The 15,623-nt window shown below is 38.8% G+C and overlaps 1 protein-coding gene across 1 annotated transcript; it reads right to left on the bottom strand.

Moving 5' to 3' along the window:
* LOC107621130 lies at positions 11,240-13,243 on the bottom strand. The gene has a single exon (XM_016323167.1). It carries the CDS (start codon positions 13,241-13,243, stop codon positions 11,240-11,242), a length of 2,004 nt encoding a protein of 667 aa, XP_016178653.1.

Raw genomic sequence — 15,623 nt, forward strand, 5'->3', positions numbered from 1 at the left:
TATTCCAAGTTTCTCCATTACAGAGAGTGGCATTAAGTTTATTCCTGACCCCAGGTCACACAGAGCCTTCTCAAAGGTCATGGTGCCTATTTTGTAGGCAATTAGGAATTTACCAAGATCCTGTTTCTTTTGAGGTAATTTCTGCCTATCCAATACATTTAGTTCATTGGTGAGAAAGGGAGGTTCATCTTCCCAAGTCTCATTACCAAATAATTTGGCATTCAGCTTCATGATTGCACCAAGGTATTTAGCAACTTGCTCTTCAGTAATGTCTTCATCTTCTTCAGAGGAAGAATACTCATAAGAGCTTATGAAGGGCAGAAGGAGGTTCAATGGAATCTCTATGGTCTCTAATGGAGCCTCAGATTCCTTTGGTTCCTCAAAGGGAAACTCCTTATTGGTTACTGGACGTCCCAGGAGGTCTTCCTCACTAGGATTCACGTCCTCCTCCTCCCTTGTAGGTTCGGCCATGATGGTCAAATCAATGGCCTTGCACTCTCTCTTTGGATTTTCTTCTGTATTGCTTGGGAGAGTACTAGGAGGAGTTTCAGTGAGCCTTTTACTCAGCTGACCCACTTGTGCCTCCAAATTCCTAATGGAGGATCTTGTTTCATTCATAAAACTCACAGTGGCCTTAGATAGATCAGAGACTATATTTGCTAAGCTAGATGGATTATGCTCAGAATTATCTGTCTGTTGCTGAGTGGATGATGGAAAAGGTTTGCTATTGCTAAACCTGTTTCTTCCACCATTATTAAAGCCTTGTTGAGGCTTTTTTTTATCCTTCCATGAGAAATTTGGATGATTTCTCCATGAGGGATTATAGGTGTTTCCATAGGGTTCACCCATGTAATTCACCTCTGCTATTGCAGGGTTCATAAGCTTCTTCTTCAGAAGATGCCTCTTTAGTACTGTTGGATGATTCCTTCAATCCATCCAGACTCTGAGAGATCATATTGACTTGTTGAGTCAATATTTTATTCTGAGCCAATATGGCATTCATAGTATCAATTTCAAGAACTTCCTTCCTCTGAGGCGTCCCATTACTCACAGGATTCCTTTCAGAAGTGTACATGAACTGGTTATTTGCAACCATGTCAATGAGTTCTTGAGCTTCTGCAGGCGTTTTCTTTAGGTGAATGGATCCACCTGCAGAATGGTCCAATGACATTTTAGATAATTCAGACAGACCATCATAGAATATATCCAGGATGGTCCATTCTGAAAGCATGTCAGAAGGACACTTTTTGGTCAGTTCCTTGTATCTCTCCCAAGCTTCATAGAGGGATTCACCTTCTTTTTGTCTGAAGGTTTGAACATTCACTCTAAGCTTACTAAGCTTTTGAGGAGGAAATAACTTGGCTAAGAAAGCCGTGACCAACTTATCCCAAGAGTTCAGGCTATCCTTAGGTTGAGAGTCCAACCATATTCTAGCTCTGTCTCTTACAGCAAATGGTAAAAGCATAAGCCTGTAGACCTCGGGATCAACCCCATTGGTCTTAACAGTATCACAGATCTGCAAGAATTCAGTTAAGAACTGAAAAGGATCTTCGGATGGAAGTCCATAAAACTTGCAGTTCTGTTGCATCAGAGAAACTAATTGAGGTTTCAGCTCAAAATTGTTTGCTTCAATGGCATGGATTGAGATGCTTCTTCCATGTAAATTGGAATTTGGTGCAGTAAAGTCACCAAGCATCTTCCTTGCATTGTTATTATTTTTGGCCATGTCTCCTTCTTTTTCAAAATTTTCAGTCAAATTTTCTCCAGAGAGTTGTGCTTTAGCTTCCCTTAGCTTCCTCTTTAGAGTCCTTTCAGGTTCAGGATCAGCTTCAACAAGAATGTTCATATCCTTGTTCTTGCTCATATGAAAAAGAAGAAAACAAAAAGAAAATATGGAATCCTCTATGTCACAGTATAGAGATTCCTTTATGTGAGTAGAAGAAGATATGAATAGAAGAAGGAGAATTCAAACACAAGGGTGAGGAGTAGGTTCGAATTCTTGGGTGAAAAAGGGATGTTAGTAGATGAATAAATAAATAGAAGGAGGTGAGGGAGAAGAATTTTCGAAAATTAGATAAAATAAAATAAAAGTATTTTTGTTTTTAAATTAAAAATTAAAATTAAAAATTCGAAAATTAAGCAAGGAAAATTAAATCAAATTAAATTAAATTTAAAATAAATAGTTAATTAAAAATGAAGTTTTAGAAAAAGGGGAAGGTGATTTTCGAAAATTAGAGAGAGAGAATTAGTTAGGTAGTTTTGAAAAAGATATGATTGAAACAAAAGGATAGGATTAATTGAAAAAGATTTGAAAATTAATTTTGAAAAGATAAGAGGTTAGAAAAGATTTTGAAATTGATTTTGAAAAAGATATGATTGAAACTTAATTTGAAAAAGATTTGAAAGAGAAATTTGAAAAGATTTGATTTTTGAAATCAAAGTTGATTACTTGACTAACAAGAAACTAAAAAGATATGATTCTAGAGTTTAAAGATTGAACCTTTCTTATTAGGCAAGTAACAAACTTAAAAATTTTGAATCAATCACATTAATTGTTAGCATTAATTTCGAAAATATGAAATAAAAATAAGAAAAAGATTTTGAAAATAATTTTAAAAGTTTTGAAATTTATAAAGGAAAAATGAAAAAGATTTGATTTTTGAAAAAGATTTGGAAAAGATAGCATTTTTAAATTGAAAATTTGATTTGACTCATAAGAAACAACTAGATTTTAAAAGTTTTTGAAAAAGTCAACTCAAAATTTTCGATTTTTATGAGATGAAAAAGGAAAAGATATTTTTTATTTTTAAATTTTTAATGATGAAAGAGAAAAACACCAAAAAGACTAAATGCATGAAAATTTTGGATCAAAACAAAGGAAACATGCAAGAACACTTTGAATGCAAAGATGAACACCAAGAACACTTTGAAGATCATGATGAACATCAAGTATGTATTTTTGAAAAAAATTTTAATAAAAGAAAACATGCATGACACCAAACTTAAAAATTTTTAATATTTAGACACTAACAAATTAAAAATGCATATGAAAAACTAGAAAAGACACAAAACAAGAAAATATGAAGATCAAACAAGAAGACTGGCCAAGAACAACTTGAAGATCATGAAGAATGCAATGCATGAAATTTTCGAAAATAGTTTTCAGAAAATTAAAAAGATAAAATTAACACCAGACTTAAAAACTGACACAAGATTCAAACAAGAAACACAAAATTATTTTTTGATTTTATGATTTTATTAATTTTTTTTGGATTTTTCGAAAATTATTTTGGAAAAACGAAAAAGAAGAAATTTTTTTTTGTATTTTTCGAAAATAAGAAATAAAAAGCTTAAAATTAAAATAAAATTACCTAATCTGAGCAACAAGATGAACCGTCAGTTGTCCAAACTCGAACAATCCCCGGCAACGGCGCCAAAAACTTGGTGCGCAGAAATCGTGACGGTTCCATTCCTTGGTAACGGCGCTAAAAACTCAATATGCACGTTCATGATCTTAGTTCTTTGTCACAACTTCGCACAACTAACCAGCAAGTGCACTGGGTTGTCCAAGTAATAAACCTTAAGTGAGTAAGGGTCGATCCCACGGAGATTGTCGGCTTGAAGCAAGCTATGGTCACCTTGTAAATCTCAGTCAGGCGGATTCAATTGATTATAGAGATTTAATAATTAAAACATAAATAAAATATAAAATAAAGATAGTGATACTTATGTAATTCATTGGTGAGAATTTCAGATAAGCGTATAGAGATGCATTCGTTCCTCCTAAACCTCTGCTTTCCTATTGTCTTCATCCAATCATTCATACTCCTTTCTATGGCAAGCTGTATGTTAGGCATCACCGTTGTCAATGGCTACATCCCATCCTCTCTGTGAAAATGGTCCAATGCGCTGTCACTGCATGGCTAATCATCTGACCTTCCTCAGGTTGAAGAACAAGTGTATATCTTAGATAAGAAATAGGCTTGAGTTGAATATAAAAACAATAGTACTTTGTATTAATTCATGAGGAACAGCAGAGCTCCACACCTTAATCTATGGCGTGTAGAAACTCTACCGTTGAAAATACATAAGTGATAATGGAGTTCATTGGTCTCGGCCCCAGAGGGGAACCAGAGTCACCAAGACTTAAAATGATCCGAATATGTAAATACAATAGTAAAAAGTCCTATTTATGCTAAACTAGTTACTAGGGTTTATAGAAATGAGTAAATGATGCAGAAATCCACTTCTGGGGCTCACTTGGTGTGTGCTTGGGCTGAGCATTGAGCTTTACACGTGTAGAGGCTTCTCTTGGAGTTGAACGCCAGTTTGTAACCTGTTTCTGGCGTTTAACTCCACTTTGCAACCTGTTTCTGGCGTTTAACTCCAGAATGCAGCATGGAACTGGCGTTGAATGCCAGTTTGTGTCATCTAAACTCGGGCAAAATATGGACTATTATATATTGCTGGAAAGCCCTGGATGTCTACTTTCTAACACAATTGAGAGCACGCCATTTGGAGTTCTATATCTCCAGAAAATCCACTTTGAGTGCATGGAGGTCAGAATCTAACAGCATCTGCAGTCCTTCTTCAACCTCTGAATCTGATTTTTGCTCAAGTCCCTCAATTTCAGCCAGAAATTACCTGAAATCACAGAAAAACACACAAACTCATAGCAAAGTCCAGAAATGTGATTTTTATTTAAAAACTAATAAAATTATACTAAAAACTAACTAAATTATACTGAAAACTATGTAAAAATAATGCCGAAAAGTGTATAAATTATCCACTCATCAAGTGACAGTAATAAAAGAGAGCTGGGAAAAGAAGAAAAAATGGAGAAGAGAAGATAGTTGCTAGGGTGAAAAAATTTTACGCTAGAAAGAGAGAATCCGTCAACCACGTATTAGCCATGCACAGAAAATGTCATTGATAATTTTTACAAAACGTTTCGAAGACGATAGTGACGTGGATGGAAAAATAGCGATGATGTTTTTATAGCCATTAGAAATCTCCAAAACAGTGTCTGATCTTGCCTGGGAAATAGGTCAACTTCGACTCCTCGAGATTAGCCGAGCTATGTGCTGCAAGGTTGGACGTCCGCTCCTCAGAGTCCGAGTTCTTTATGTTCGTTGTAGATGTGAAGGTGTGAGCAATACAAAGGGAGTGGAGTGTACCTGCAAAGGCACTCCAATGCTTAAGTCAGTTATGGTGTTAAGTTCAGAAAAAGAGGTCTTAAAAAAGACATTTTACCTTCCTTTTATAGAAATATGTTCGTCCGTTACATTGTAGGTGATAAAATCGGTTTCGTAACTGATTTTATCTTTCCGTTTGGGACGTCGGTTATGGTAATATTAACGCCACCGAGTTATAGCTCATAAAGGCCGAGCAATAACGGCAAAATGGCGAGTTATGGTGATGGTCAGTAACGGTTATGAGGCCGAGTTATAGCTCGTATTAATGGTGACCATATCACAGCCCCCAAGCTTAGCCTGAGGAAAGTTTTTTAATGAAGAAGGTTGAGCTTTTGTAATGAGTTATAACTCGGCTAAGTGGGTTACTGAGTGAGCCCCCAGTTCAACGTACTTCATTAAAGTAACTTCCCATTTGCGCCACGTGGAAAATTGTGCGTGCTTTTTGTTCAGGAGAGAGAAGGAGTGGGTGCTTCATTAATGTTTTGATGGTTTCCAATGCTCCTTTCGTCGTTTGATGTGACTGAGGGAGTTTTGATACTTGGAACGTTTTTTGGTTGTGATTAATTGGTTTTGCTGATTGGAATTTTGGGCGTTTTTGGTTTTCTGCTTCTTGTCTGGAGAATGAGCAAGAGAGGTATGGTCATGTTTGTGTTCTTCTAATTCCTTTCTTCTCTCAACTCTTTGTTTTTCTTGGTTGCATGTTTGTTTATTGTTTCTAATGGGGTTTGAGAAGGAGCAGAAAGGTGAAATAGACTGGTCTTATGACTGGGTAGGGGATGACGTGAGGTCTCGGGTGTCACTGTTTTGTGATGAAGCTGCTGTTAAGGAAGTAGATGCTAGTAGGGTGGTGAGGCGGAACTCTGGGGTTGGGGTTGAGTTACTGCCCTGTAGTGTTAATGATAGGGTTTATCACCGGGGCAGAGGCTTTGAATTTTTCTATATGCACAGCTGCGTTCTTGAGGAGTTGAGAGTTAGATTACCTTTCACTGATTTCGAATGTCAGGTCTTGAGGCAGTTAAACTGTGCTCCGTCACAGCTTCATCCCAATGGGTGGGCGTTTCTCCGTTCGTTTGAAATTTTAATGGTGTTTCTGGAAGTGTTGCCGTCTGTTGACCTTTTCTTTTCTTTATTTCAAGCTAAAGGGGTGTGGAAAGGTGGTTGGATAAACTTCAATAGCACTCCTGGTTTTGACATTTTCAAATTGTACAAATCCTCTTTTAAAGATTTTAAAGAAATGTATTTAAAGGTTAGGGCTTTGGAAAAAGATTTTCCGTTTTTCGTGGATGAAAATCTGGCTGAGAAGTTCCCGTTGTATTGGTGCTCGGAACCTCAGAATATACTCGGTCCTGAGGTTATCTCCCCGAGGAATGTTTGTGTGATTGAGTTTCTTGTTGAAAATATCGGTCGGGGAGACTTAATTTCAATGTATGAGCTTCTGAAGTGGGAGGAGGATAAAGATGCTGTGGTAGCCTATTTGGGTGAGTCATAGGGTTTTTATAAGGTGTTTATTGCTTCTTGTCGTATGTCTGATGTGTTTGTTGTTTTCACAGGTGGTAAATATCCTGGTGTTTCAGCTGCGTCTTTGAGGACGCGCTTCAAGAATAAGAATCTGGAGAAGGAGGTATCGTCGTCTAATGCTGAGAAAGTTGCTGGTGTCGGCGAGGTTACGCAGCCTCGTCAAGGTCGGAGGAAGGTGATTGCGAAGAAGAGAAAGAAGTCCGACCTTGTTGATTTGTCGGATGATTCTGACGATAAGGAGATAGGGGTTCCTCTTGAAGAGATACAGGCTTTTATGGGCAATCAAAAAAGACTTCATGAAATTTCGGAACAAAGTGAGGCATTTTCGGTGTGGGGAAAGGAGTATCCCTATATGGCTGTGGTGGACGAGTATTGCCAGTCGTCGGCTGACGTTACTCTTGCAAAGGAAGTCGGGGACATGGCTATTGGGCAGTATATGCAGGTAATGATTTTATTGGTTTTTTCTTGCTCTTCATCTTTATGAATTTTGGTATTTTTTCTTTCTTTAGGTTGTTGGTCTTTGTCTTGCAAGTCTTGGGCGTAGCCAAGAGTTGAAAAATAAGAGGGTTGCTGCAGAGAAAGGAGAGGTTGCTGTTTTGAAGGAGGAGTTGGTGAAGAGTAAGAGTGTTGCTGCTGAGCTTCAAGGCCGTTTGACTGAGACCGAGAAGTTGTTGAAGGAGACTAAAGAAAGTTACTCTAGAGATGTGGAAGATTTGAAGAAAAAGGAAAGTGATCTGGTGAACATTCAAACTCGTTTGATTGAGGTTACTGCTCAATTTAAGGAGATGGAGAAGAAAAAGGCGGATGAGATATTAGATTCTTTTGTTGAAGGTTTTGAAAGGGCGAGGTTGCAGGTTAGGTTTTTGGTTCCAGATGCCGATCTTTCTGGTATGGATCCTGGGAAGATAGTTCGAGATGGTCAACTGATCGAAGATGATGGCGATGCAGAAGATGAAGCCGATAATGTTTAATGTGTTCTGTTAGAGACGTGTTTGAATTTACTTTGCATATGATAGTTAGTTTGTTTTGTTTGAACTTTGTTGAATTTGACTTGTTTGAATTTTGAATGTGATGCTTTATAAAAGCTGTTTGATATTTGCCGGAAAGTGTTCCGAGCTTATTGCTATTTTTGTTGCTGTGATTATCTGATGATGGAAGTTTGTTGCTCAGACATGTATGTTGTCTGAGCTGTATTTGATAGAGTTATATTTGATCGACAATATTAGTCGTATAGTTGTTTGATAAAGAAGATAATATTTGTCTCCTATATATTCGGAGTTTCTATGAACCTTTTGAATACAAAGGTGCAGGTAGGCTAGCCTCGTTAAAACCTCTCCAAGCAAAACCCTTTGGGATAAAATCTTGGTAGTAGGAAAAAGAGTACAAGCCTGTCCCTGTCTTTTAAGTATAAAATTTCTTTAAGGAAGACACATTCCATGTACTAGGTATGAGTTTACCATCTAATGATTCTAGCTTGTATGCTCCTTGACCGAGTACTTTTGATACTCGGTATGGACCGTCCCAATTGGCTGCGAGCTTTCCATGTGTTGGTGGTTTCCGAGCAGTTTCAGTCTTGCGGAGGACTAAGTCTCCTTTGACGAATGATCTGCTTTTGACCGACTTGTTGTACTGTCGAGCAATTGCTTGCTGTGCCGCGCGTTGCTTCAAGGCGGCGATGTCTCTGATTTCTTCGATGATGTCTAGCTCGGATTTCCGAGCTTCGTCTTGGTTGTTTATGTAAGTTCGGATTGAGTTCTGGGAGATCTCCAGGGGGATCATGGCTTCCGATCCGTATACCAGTCTGAATGGCGTTTCTTTTGTTGATGTTTGTGGGGTGGTGTTGTATCCCCAAAGGACTTCAGGTATTAGTTCGGCCCAGAGTCCTTTGGCGTCATCTAGTTTCTTTTTTAGTGCATGCAGGATGACCTTATTTGCAGCCTCAGCTAGTCCGTTCGTTTGAGGGTGTTCAACGGAGGTGAAGTGTTGGTTTATTTTGAGATTCTGCAAGAAAGATTGAAACTTTTGGTCGGCAAACTGGCGACCGTTGTCAGTTGTGATATGTTGAGGTATGCCAAATCGGCAAATAATGTTTTTCCAAACGAAAGAAATCATTTGTTGAGATGTTATTCTTGCTAAAGGTTGGGCTTCCACCCATTTGGAGAAATAATCAATGCCGACAATTAGAAATTTTACCTGGCCCGGTGCCGTAGGAAACGGCCCGAGTATATCCAAACCCCATTGGTTAAATGGCCAGCTGATTTCTGAATGATGCATTTGCTCGGCAGGTATGTGTATCAGTGGTGTGTGTCTTTGGCAATTTTGGCATGTCCTGATTTTTTGTTGGCTGTCCTGTTTCAACGTCGGCCAGAAGAATCCAGCTCGGAGGATCTTTGATGCTAAGCTCCGAGCTCCTGTATGTGTGCCACAGATTCCTTCATGTGCTTCTGCTAATGCTATGTCAGCTTCTGGCTTGTTGAGGCATTTTAGTAAGAGGCGAGTATATCCCCGTCGGTATAATGCTCCGTTGAGTATTGTGAAGGAAGATGCTTGCCGCCGGAACCTTTTATCGTTCTCGACCCCTTCTGGTATATTACCTGTATGTAAATAGTGTATAAAGTCGTCCCTCCAATCTTTTACCTGTGTCACACTTAACACATTTGTCAGAGTAACAGTGGGTGATGCTATTGTGAATTGTTGCAGTGTGGATAACTCGGATTGTGTGCTGCCGAGCTTTGATAAGATATCTGCCCTTTGATTTTGTTCGCGTGGTATATGTTCTATTTCAAATTTGACAAATTTTTTTAATAATTTTTTTACTAATAGCAGGTATTTAGAGAGTAGAGGATCTTTGACCTGAAAAAGGTCGTTTACCTGCTGTACTACTAACAAAGAATCACAATATACCTTGATCGTCGAGATTTGGAGATCTAAACAGAGTCGGAGTCCAGCGAGCAGTGCTTCATACTCGGATTGGTTATTGCTGGCTTTGAAAGCTAAGTGTATTGAGTGTTCAAGTATGAATCCGTCCTCGGCTTCCAGACGTATTCCTGCTCCACAGCCCCCATTATTGGAAGATCCGTCCACATATAAGATCCATTGTTTTGCATGATCTTCCTCGGATGGTGTAGTAAACTCGGCGATGAAATCGGCTAAAAATTGTGACTTGATCGGTCCTCTGGATTGGTATCTGATATCGAACTCAGACAGTTCGACTGCCCATTTTATGAGTCGCCCTGCGATTTCTGGTTTGTGTAACACTTGTCTTAGTGGGTGATCTGTTCTGACGTAGATAACGTGGCTCTGGAAGTAAGGTCGGAGACGTCGTGCCGAGAATATTAGTGCTAGTGCGAGCTTCTCAATCCTTGGGTAATTGAGCTCGGCATGTTGGAGAGTTTTACTGACGAAGTATATCGGATGTTGCACTTTGTTTCTGTCTGATACAAGGGCCGAGCTTATCGCCCAATCAGTGACTGACAGATATAGAAATAAGTCTTCCCCTTGTAGGGGTTTTTGTAAAATTGGCGGTTGTGAGAGAGTTGTTTTTAATTTGGAAAAGGCTTTCTCACAATCGTCGTTCCACTCAAATCTGTTTTTCTTTTTAATTGTTTGGAAAAAAGGAATAGAAGTTGAAGCTAAACAGGGAACAAATCTGGAAAGTGCGGCAAGGCGTCCTGTTAGACGCTGAACTTCTTTTACTGTTTTGGGGCTGGTCATGTCCAGAACTGCTCGGCATTTGTCTGGGTTTGCCTCTATTCCCCTGCATGTTAGTAAAAAACCTAAAAACTTACCCCCTTGAACGGCGAAGGCACATTTCTCGGGGTTGAGGCGCATGTTGTACTGGCGGATCTGGCCGAATATTTCTGTAAGGTCGTTGATGTGATTATGTCCGGTTTTTGTTTTGGCGACCATATCATCGACATAAACTTCGATGTTTCTGCCGATTTGTTTGGCGAACACTTTATCCATAAGGCGTTGGTAAGTTGCACCTGCGTTCTTTAATCCAAATGGCATAACTTTATAACAATAGTTACCGAAATCAGTGATAAAAGCTGTTTTGCCTTGATCGGAGGGGTGCATGAGTATTTGATTATACCCTGAATATGCATCCATAAAACTTAAAGTAGCGTAGCCTGATGCATTGTCTACTAAAGAGTCTATGGATGGTAGGGGGTAAGAATCCTTTGGGCATGCTTTGTTTAAATTGGTGAAATCGACGCACATGCGCCACTTACCGTTTTGTTTCCTTACCATTACCACATTGGCTAGCCATGTAGTGAATCTGATCTCTTTGATAAATTCAGTGTTGATGAGTTTTTGTGTTTCTTCTAGTGTTGCTCTCCTTTTTTCTTCGCCGAGTTTTCGTTTCTTCTGTTGTACTGGTCGGACTGCCGAGTTTATTGCTAGTTTATGACTGATAATTTGTGGATCAATGCCGGGCATGTCTGCAGGTTTCCAGGCAAAAAGCTCGGCATTTTCTTGTAGAAAGGTTTTTATGGCCTGTAACTCAGCTGGGTTGATTGATGTACCTACATATGTAAATTGTTAGGGTCATTATTAAAATACACTTTTTGTAGGTCATCGGATGGTTTTGGTCGCTCGATAAAATCGGCTCTTGGGTCGAGGTCAGCTAGTGTGTCTTCGTTTTGTTTGAGTTCGACATTGTTGACTTGTTGTGTTGAGCGGTTTTGGAACTTCATGCTGGTGTTATAACACTGTCGGGCCTCTTTATGATTTCCATGGATTGTTGCAACCTGATCATCCTGCAGTGGAAACTTTACACAGAGATGGACTGTAGAGACAATGGCGCCGAACTTATTTAGAAAAGGTCGGCCAAGGATAAGGTTATATGGACTGAAACAGTCAACTACTAGATATTGAATATCATTAGTTTTTGAAAGAGGATGCTCACCCAGTGTGGTTTGTAACCAAACTGATCCGAGTATTGGAACTCGTTCTCCCGAGAAGCCGACTAAGTCTCCTCCTGTGGACTGTAGCATGTTGTCGCTGAGCTTCATCTTTTGAAATGTGGAATAAAACAGAACATCGGCGCTGTTCCCGGGATCCAAGAGCACTTTTTTTACTAATAGATCCCCTATCTGGAGGGTGATTACCACAGGGTCGTCCAAATTTTGTATGCTGGAGTTAAAGTTGGCCTGTGTGAAGGTGACTTCTGGTTGTGGGTTATTGATTGCTACATCTTGCTTTGGTCCTTCTACCGAGCATATTGCTCTGAATGACCTTTTCCTTGCCGAGTTTGAGTATCCCCCACTTGCGTATCCTCCTGAAATACAATTGATTATACCTCGTGGTCTTTCATATTGGTTTGAAGATGCCTTCTCTTTTCCTCGGTGTTGTTCAGAGAGGTCGTTGGTTGTGGAACTGGGGCCACGTTTTTGGATCTGACCACCAATGTATTTGTCTAGGTGGCCTTGTCTTGCTAGTCGTTCTAAGAGATCTTTGGCGACCACACAATCATCGGTATTGTGGCCGTGTTTTTGGTGGAAAGCACAGTACTTTGATTTGTCTACATGCTTTACATCCTGGTATGTGCCAGCCTTTCTTGGTGGTTTGATTAATTTGGAGTTCAAGATCTCCTTGATTATGTCCTCCTTCTTAGTGTTAAACTGCGTATAAGAATCAAATCGAGGTGTTAGTTTAAAACTTTTCTTAATGGATGAGCTCTTATCTTCTTCGCGGAAATGTGACTTGTCAGATTTCCGAGCTTGTCTGAGCTCCTCGATGTCAATTTGTCCTTTTGCTTTCTCTCGAAATTCTGCTAGAGTCTTCGGTTTTGCCACTGCGATCGTCTCCTGGAATTTCCCGGGTCGGAGGCCGCTTTTAATTGCATGCAGATGGACCTCGGGGTGGAGATCTGGTATGCTGATTGCGACCTTGGTAAAGCGAGTCATATAGTCCTTTAGGCTTTCGTTTGGTCCTTGCTTGATGGTGTTCAGGTAATCGGAGTCGTGCAAGTATATTGCAGATCCGGCGAAATGTTCTTCAAATAGCTTCGCTAGCTGATGAAAGCGTGAAATGGAACCTGCAATAGGCAAAGCACACAACCAATCAAGTGCAGGACCGTCTAAATAATTCGGAAAACAACGACATAAGACTGTATCTGATGCACCATTGACGATCATTATTGATCGGAATTTCTTTATGAACTTCCTCGGATCTCCGAGTCCATCATAAGGCGTGAGGGTCAACGGCAGAGTGAACCTCTTCGGCAGTTCAAAGTTCATTACTTCTTCTGTAAAGGGGCCTACAAGGTCCTCGGATTCTTCTTTCTTGTCTTCGGGCTGCTGCTCTTCATGTTGAGCGGTTTCCGAAACATGAGTCGGCTGGGATTGATGTTCCTCGTCCTCCGCCTGTTGGCGATGAGCATCATTGTGTTCAATCCGAGCATGATTTAGTTCAGCAATTTGAGCAGACATTATTTGGTTCTCGTCAGCCATCCGCTGATTAGCTTGCTGTAGCTCAGCTACCATTCGCATGAGTTCGGACAGTGACGGAGGCGGTGCGTCAGCCATGGATGCAGATGGAAGTGATGGGACCAAAAGAAAAATATGATTTTCTCGGCCCCACGGTGGGCGCCAATTGATCTTGCCTGGGAAATAGGTCGGCTTCAACTCCTCGAGATTAGCCGAGCTATGTGCTGCAAGGTTGGACGTCCGCTCCTCAGAGTCCGAGTTCTTTATGTTCGTTGTAGATGTGAAGGTGTGAACAATACAAAGGGAGTGGAGTGTACCTGCAAAGGCACTCCAATGCTTAAGTCAGTTATGGTGTTAAGTTCAGAAAAAGAGGTCTCAAAAAAGACATTTTACCTTCCTTTTATAGAAATATGTTCGTCCGTTACATTGTAGGTGATAAAATCGGTTTCGTAACCGATTTTATCTTTCCGTTTGGGACGTCGGTTATGGTAATGTTAACGCCACCGAGTTATAGCTCATAAAGGCCGAGCAATAACGGCAAAATGACGAGTTATGGTGATGGTCAATAACGGTTATGAGGCCGAGTTATAGCTCGTATTAATGGTGACCATATCAGTGTCAAACATAGTTTTTTTGGCCATTTTGGTGGATTATAATAATTTCGGCCTAATATTAAAAAAAATCTCTAGTTAAATATATTATATTTAACTTGGAATTAAAATGATAATTAAAAAAGGTATCTAGGAGAATTATGTAGACTCTTCTATCTCCACAAGTCTATTTTGCCAAGACAATGAGTTATGCCAGCTAGGCATATGCTATATATAACCAATCAACTCATATGAGCTATTCAATTGGAGACAAATTATGGGTTGGGATTAATAATTGCTTGGAGGTAGGGTTTAAGCTTATCAATTGGTGCTTCTTCTACTCTTCCCATTTTTTTTTTCTCATACTAATCGCCATTATCATTTTTCTCATCATGAATTTAAAACTTTGAATTTGTTCGTGTTTGAGTAAAGCTTCCCCTTGCTTCTTGATTTTGTGATGAGTATTGATCTCGCGGTTATAATAAGTCGGTCATAACTGATATATAAATCGGTTACTAATATCAAATAATAACGTTATAATAAGTCGATTACCAGTAAACATTATCTTTTATCATGAATGACTATATATTTATTCTTTATTAGTAACTGACCATTTATAAGGCAATAATAACTACAATATTAAATACTTATAAAGCTACGTTTAGAGGAATGGTGGAAATATAAGATTCTACTTAAATATAACTTGGGAAAATTCTAAAAGGCTAATTTAAGTGTTAGAATATTTTTTTTTTTTGTAAATACTAATGTTTTTGTTCGTAATAATATTACGGTAATATAAATTTTTTGAAATTATGTTAGTTTTTGTCCTGATATTATAGATTATGATAGAAAAATTTATAAAATAAAACTACTTTTATAAAAAGATTGTAAGAGGACAAAAGTCGTCGACTAAGAAGACCAGGATCTCCATAGATAAAAAATCAAATAATAAATTTTTTAGTCATTATTTTACGTGAAAGAGTTTGATTTTTTACTAATAATTAATTTTAACATTCATTATCTAAAATTTGAAAGAATTTAATATGTATATTTTTACATTTGATTAGGTGTTAAGTCTGAGAGAAAAATAGAAAAAGAGAGAGATAGATAAGAATATGGAGGAATAAAATTTATTAATTTTAGAAGAAAATATTTCATCTCAATTTTAATAAAAGAGTCATGTGACATATTTTGATTGTTAAATTAGTAATATATATAGCTATATTTTAATTTCAATATTTCAATTTTAATTTTAATTTAAGGGGTAAGTACTGTTTTGGTCCGTAAAATTGAGCGTGAAAATCGAAACCGTCTCTCATCTAATTTTCGATTTAGAATCGTTCTTAACGTTTTTTCGTATTAAAATCGTCCTTTTAATTTTTTTGGACAAAAATACCCTCACCACTACCAACACAATTACCTCCTCCACCATCACCACCAACACCAACACCACCGCCACAACCAGCACCAACACCACCACCAGCACCACCACCACCACCAACACCAACACCAACACCAACACTAACACAACTACCACCACCACCACCACCAACACAAACACCACCACCAACACCAACCAACACCAACACTAAGAACACCAAACAACAGCAACTTCTTCCATTAACAAATTAAAAATACAATAACAAAAACCAGATTCAACAAAACCAACAACAATTCAGAAATAAAAAAAAAACAAAATCAATCAACAACAATTCAGAAATCAAAACAAGAACAAAACTAACAATGATTCAACAAATCAAATCAGATTCAACAAATCAAGAAGCGGAAGAAGCAGAAGACGAAGCAAAAACAGAGATTGAAGCAAGAAGCAGAGGCGGCGAGGAGCAGCGGCGAGCAACGGAGCGGAAGCCGATGACGACGAGGAGGTC

Source organism: Arachis ipaensis, chromosome B10 (assembly GCF_000816755.2).
Source record: "Arachis ipaensis cultivar K30076 chromosome B10, Araip1.1, whole genome shotgun sequence".
Taxonomy (NCBI): Eukaryota; Viridiplantae; Streptophyta; class Magnoliopsida; order Fabales; family Fabaceae; genus Arachis; species Arachis ipaensis.

What these genes read in the sequence shown, in the direction of transcription:
- LOC107621130 (XM_016323167.1), bottom strand. Translation starts at nt 13,243, where the DNA reads ATGGCTGACGCACCGCCTCCGTCACTGTCCGAACTCATGCGAATGGTA.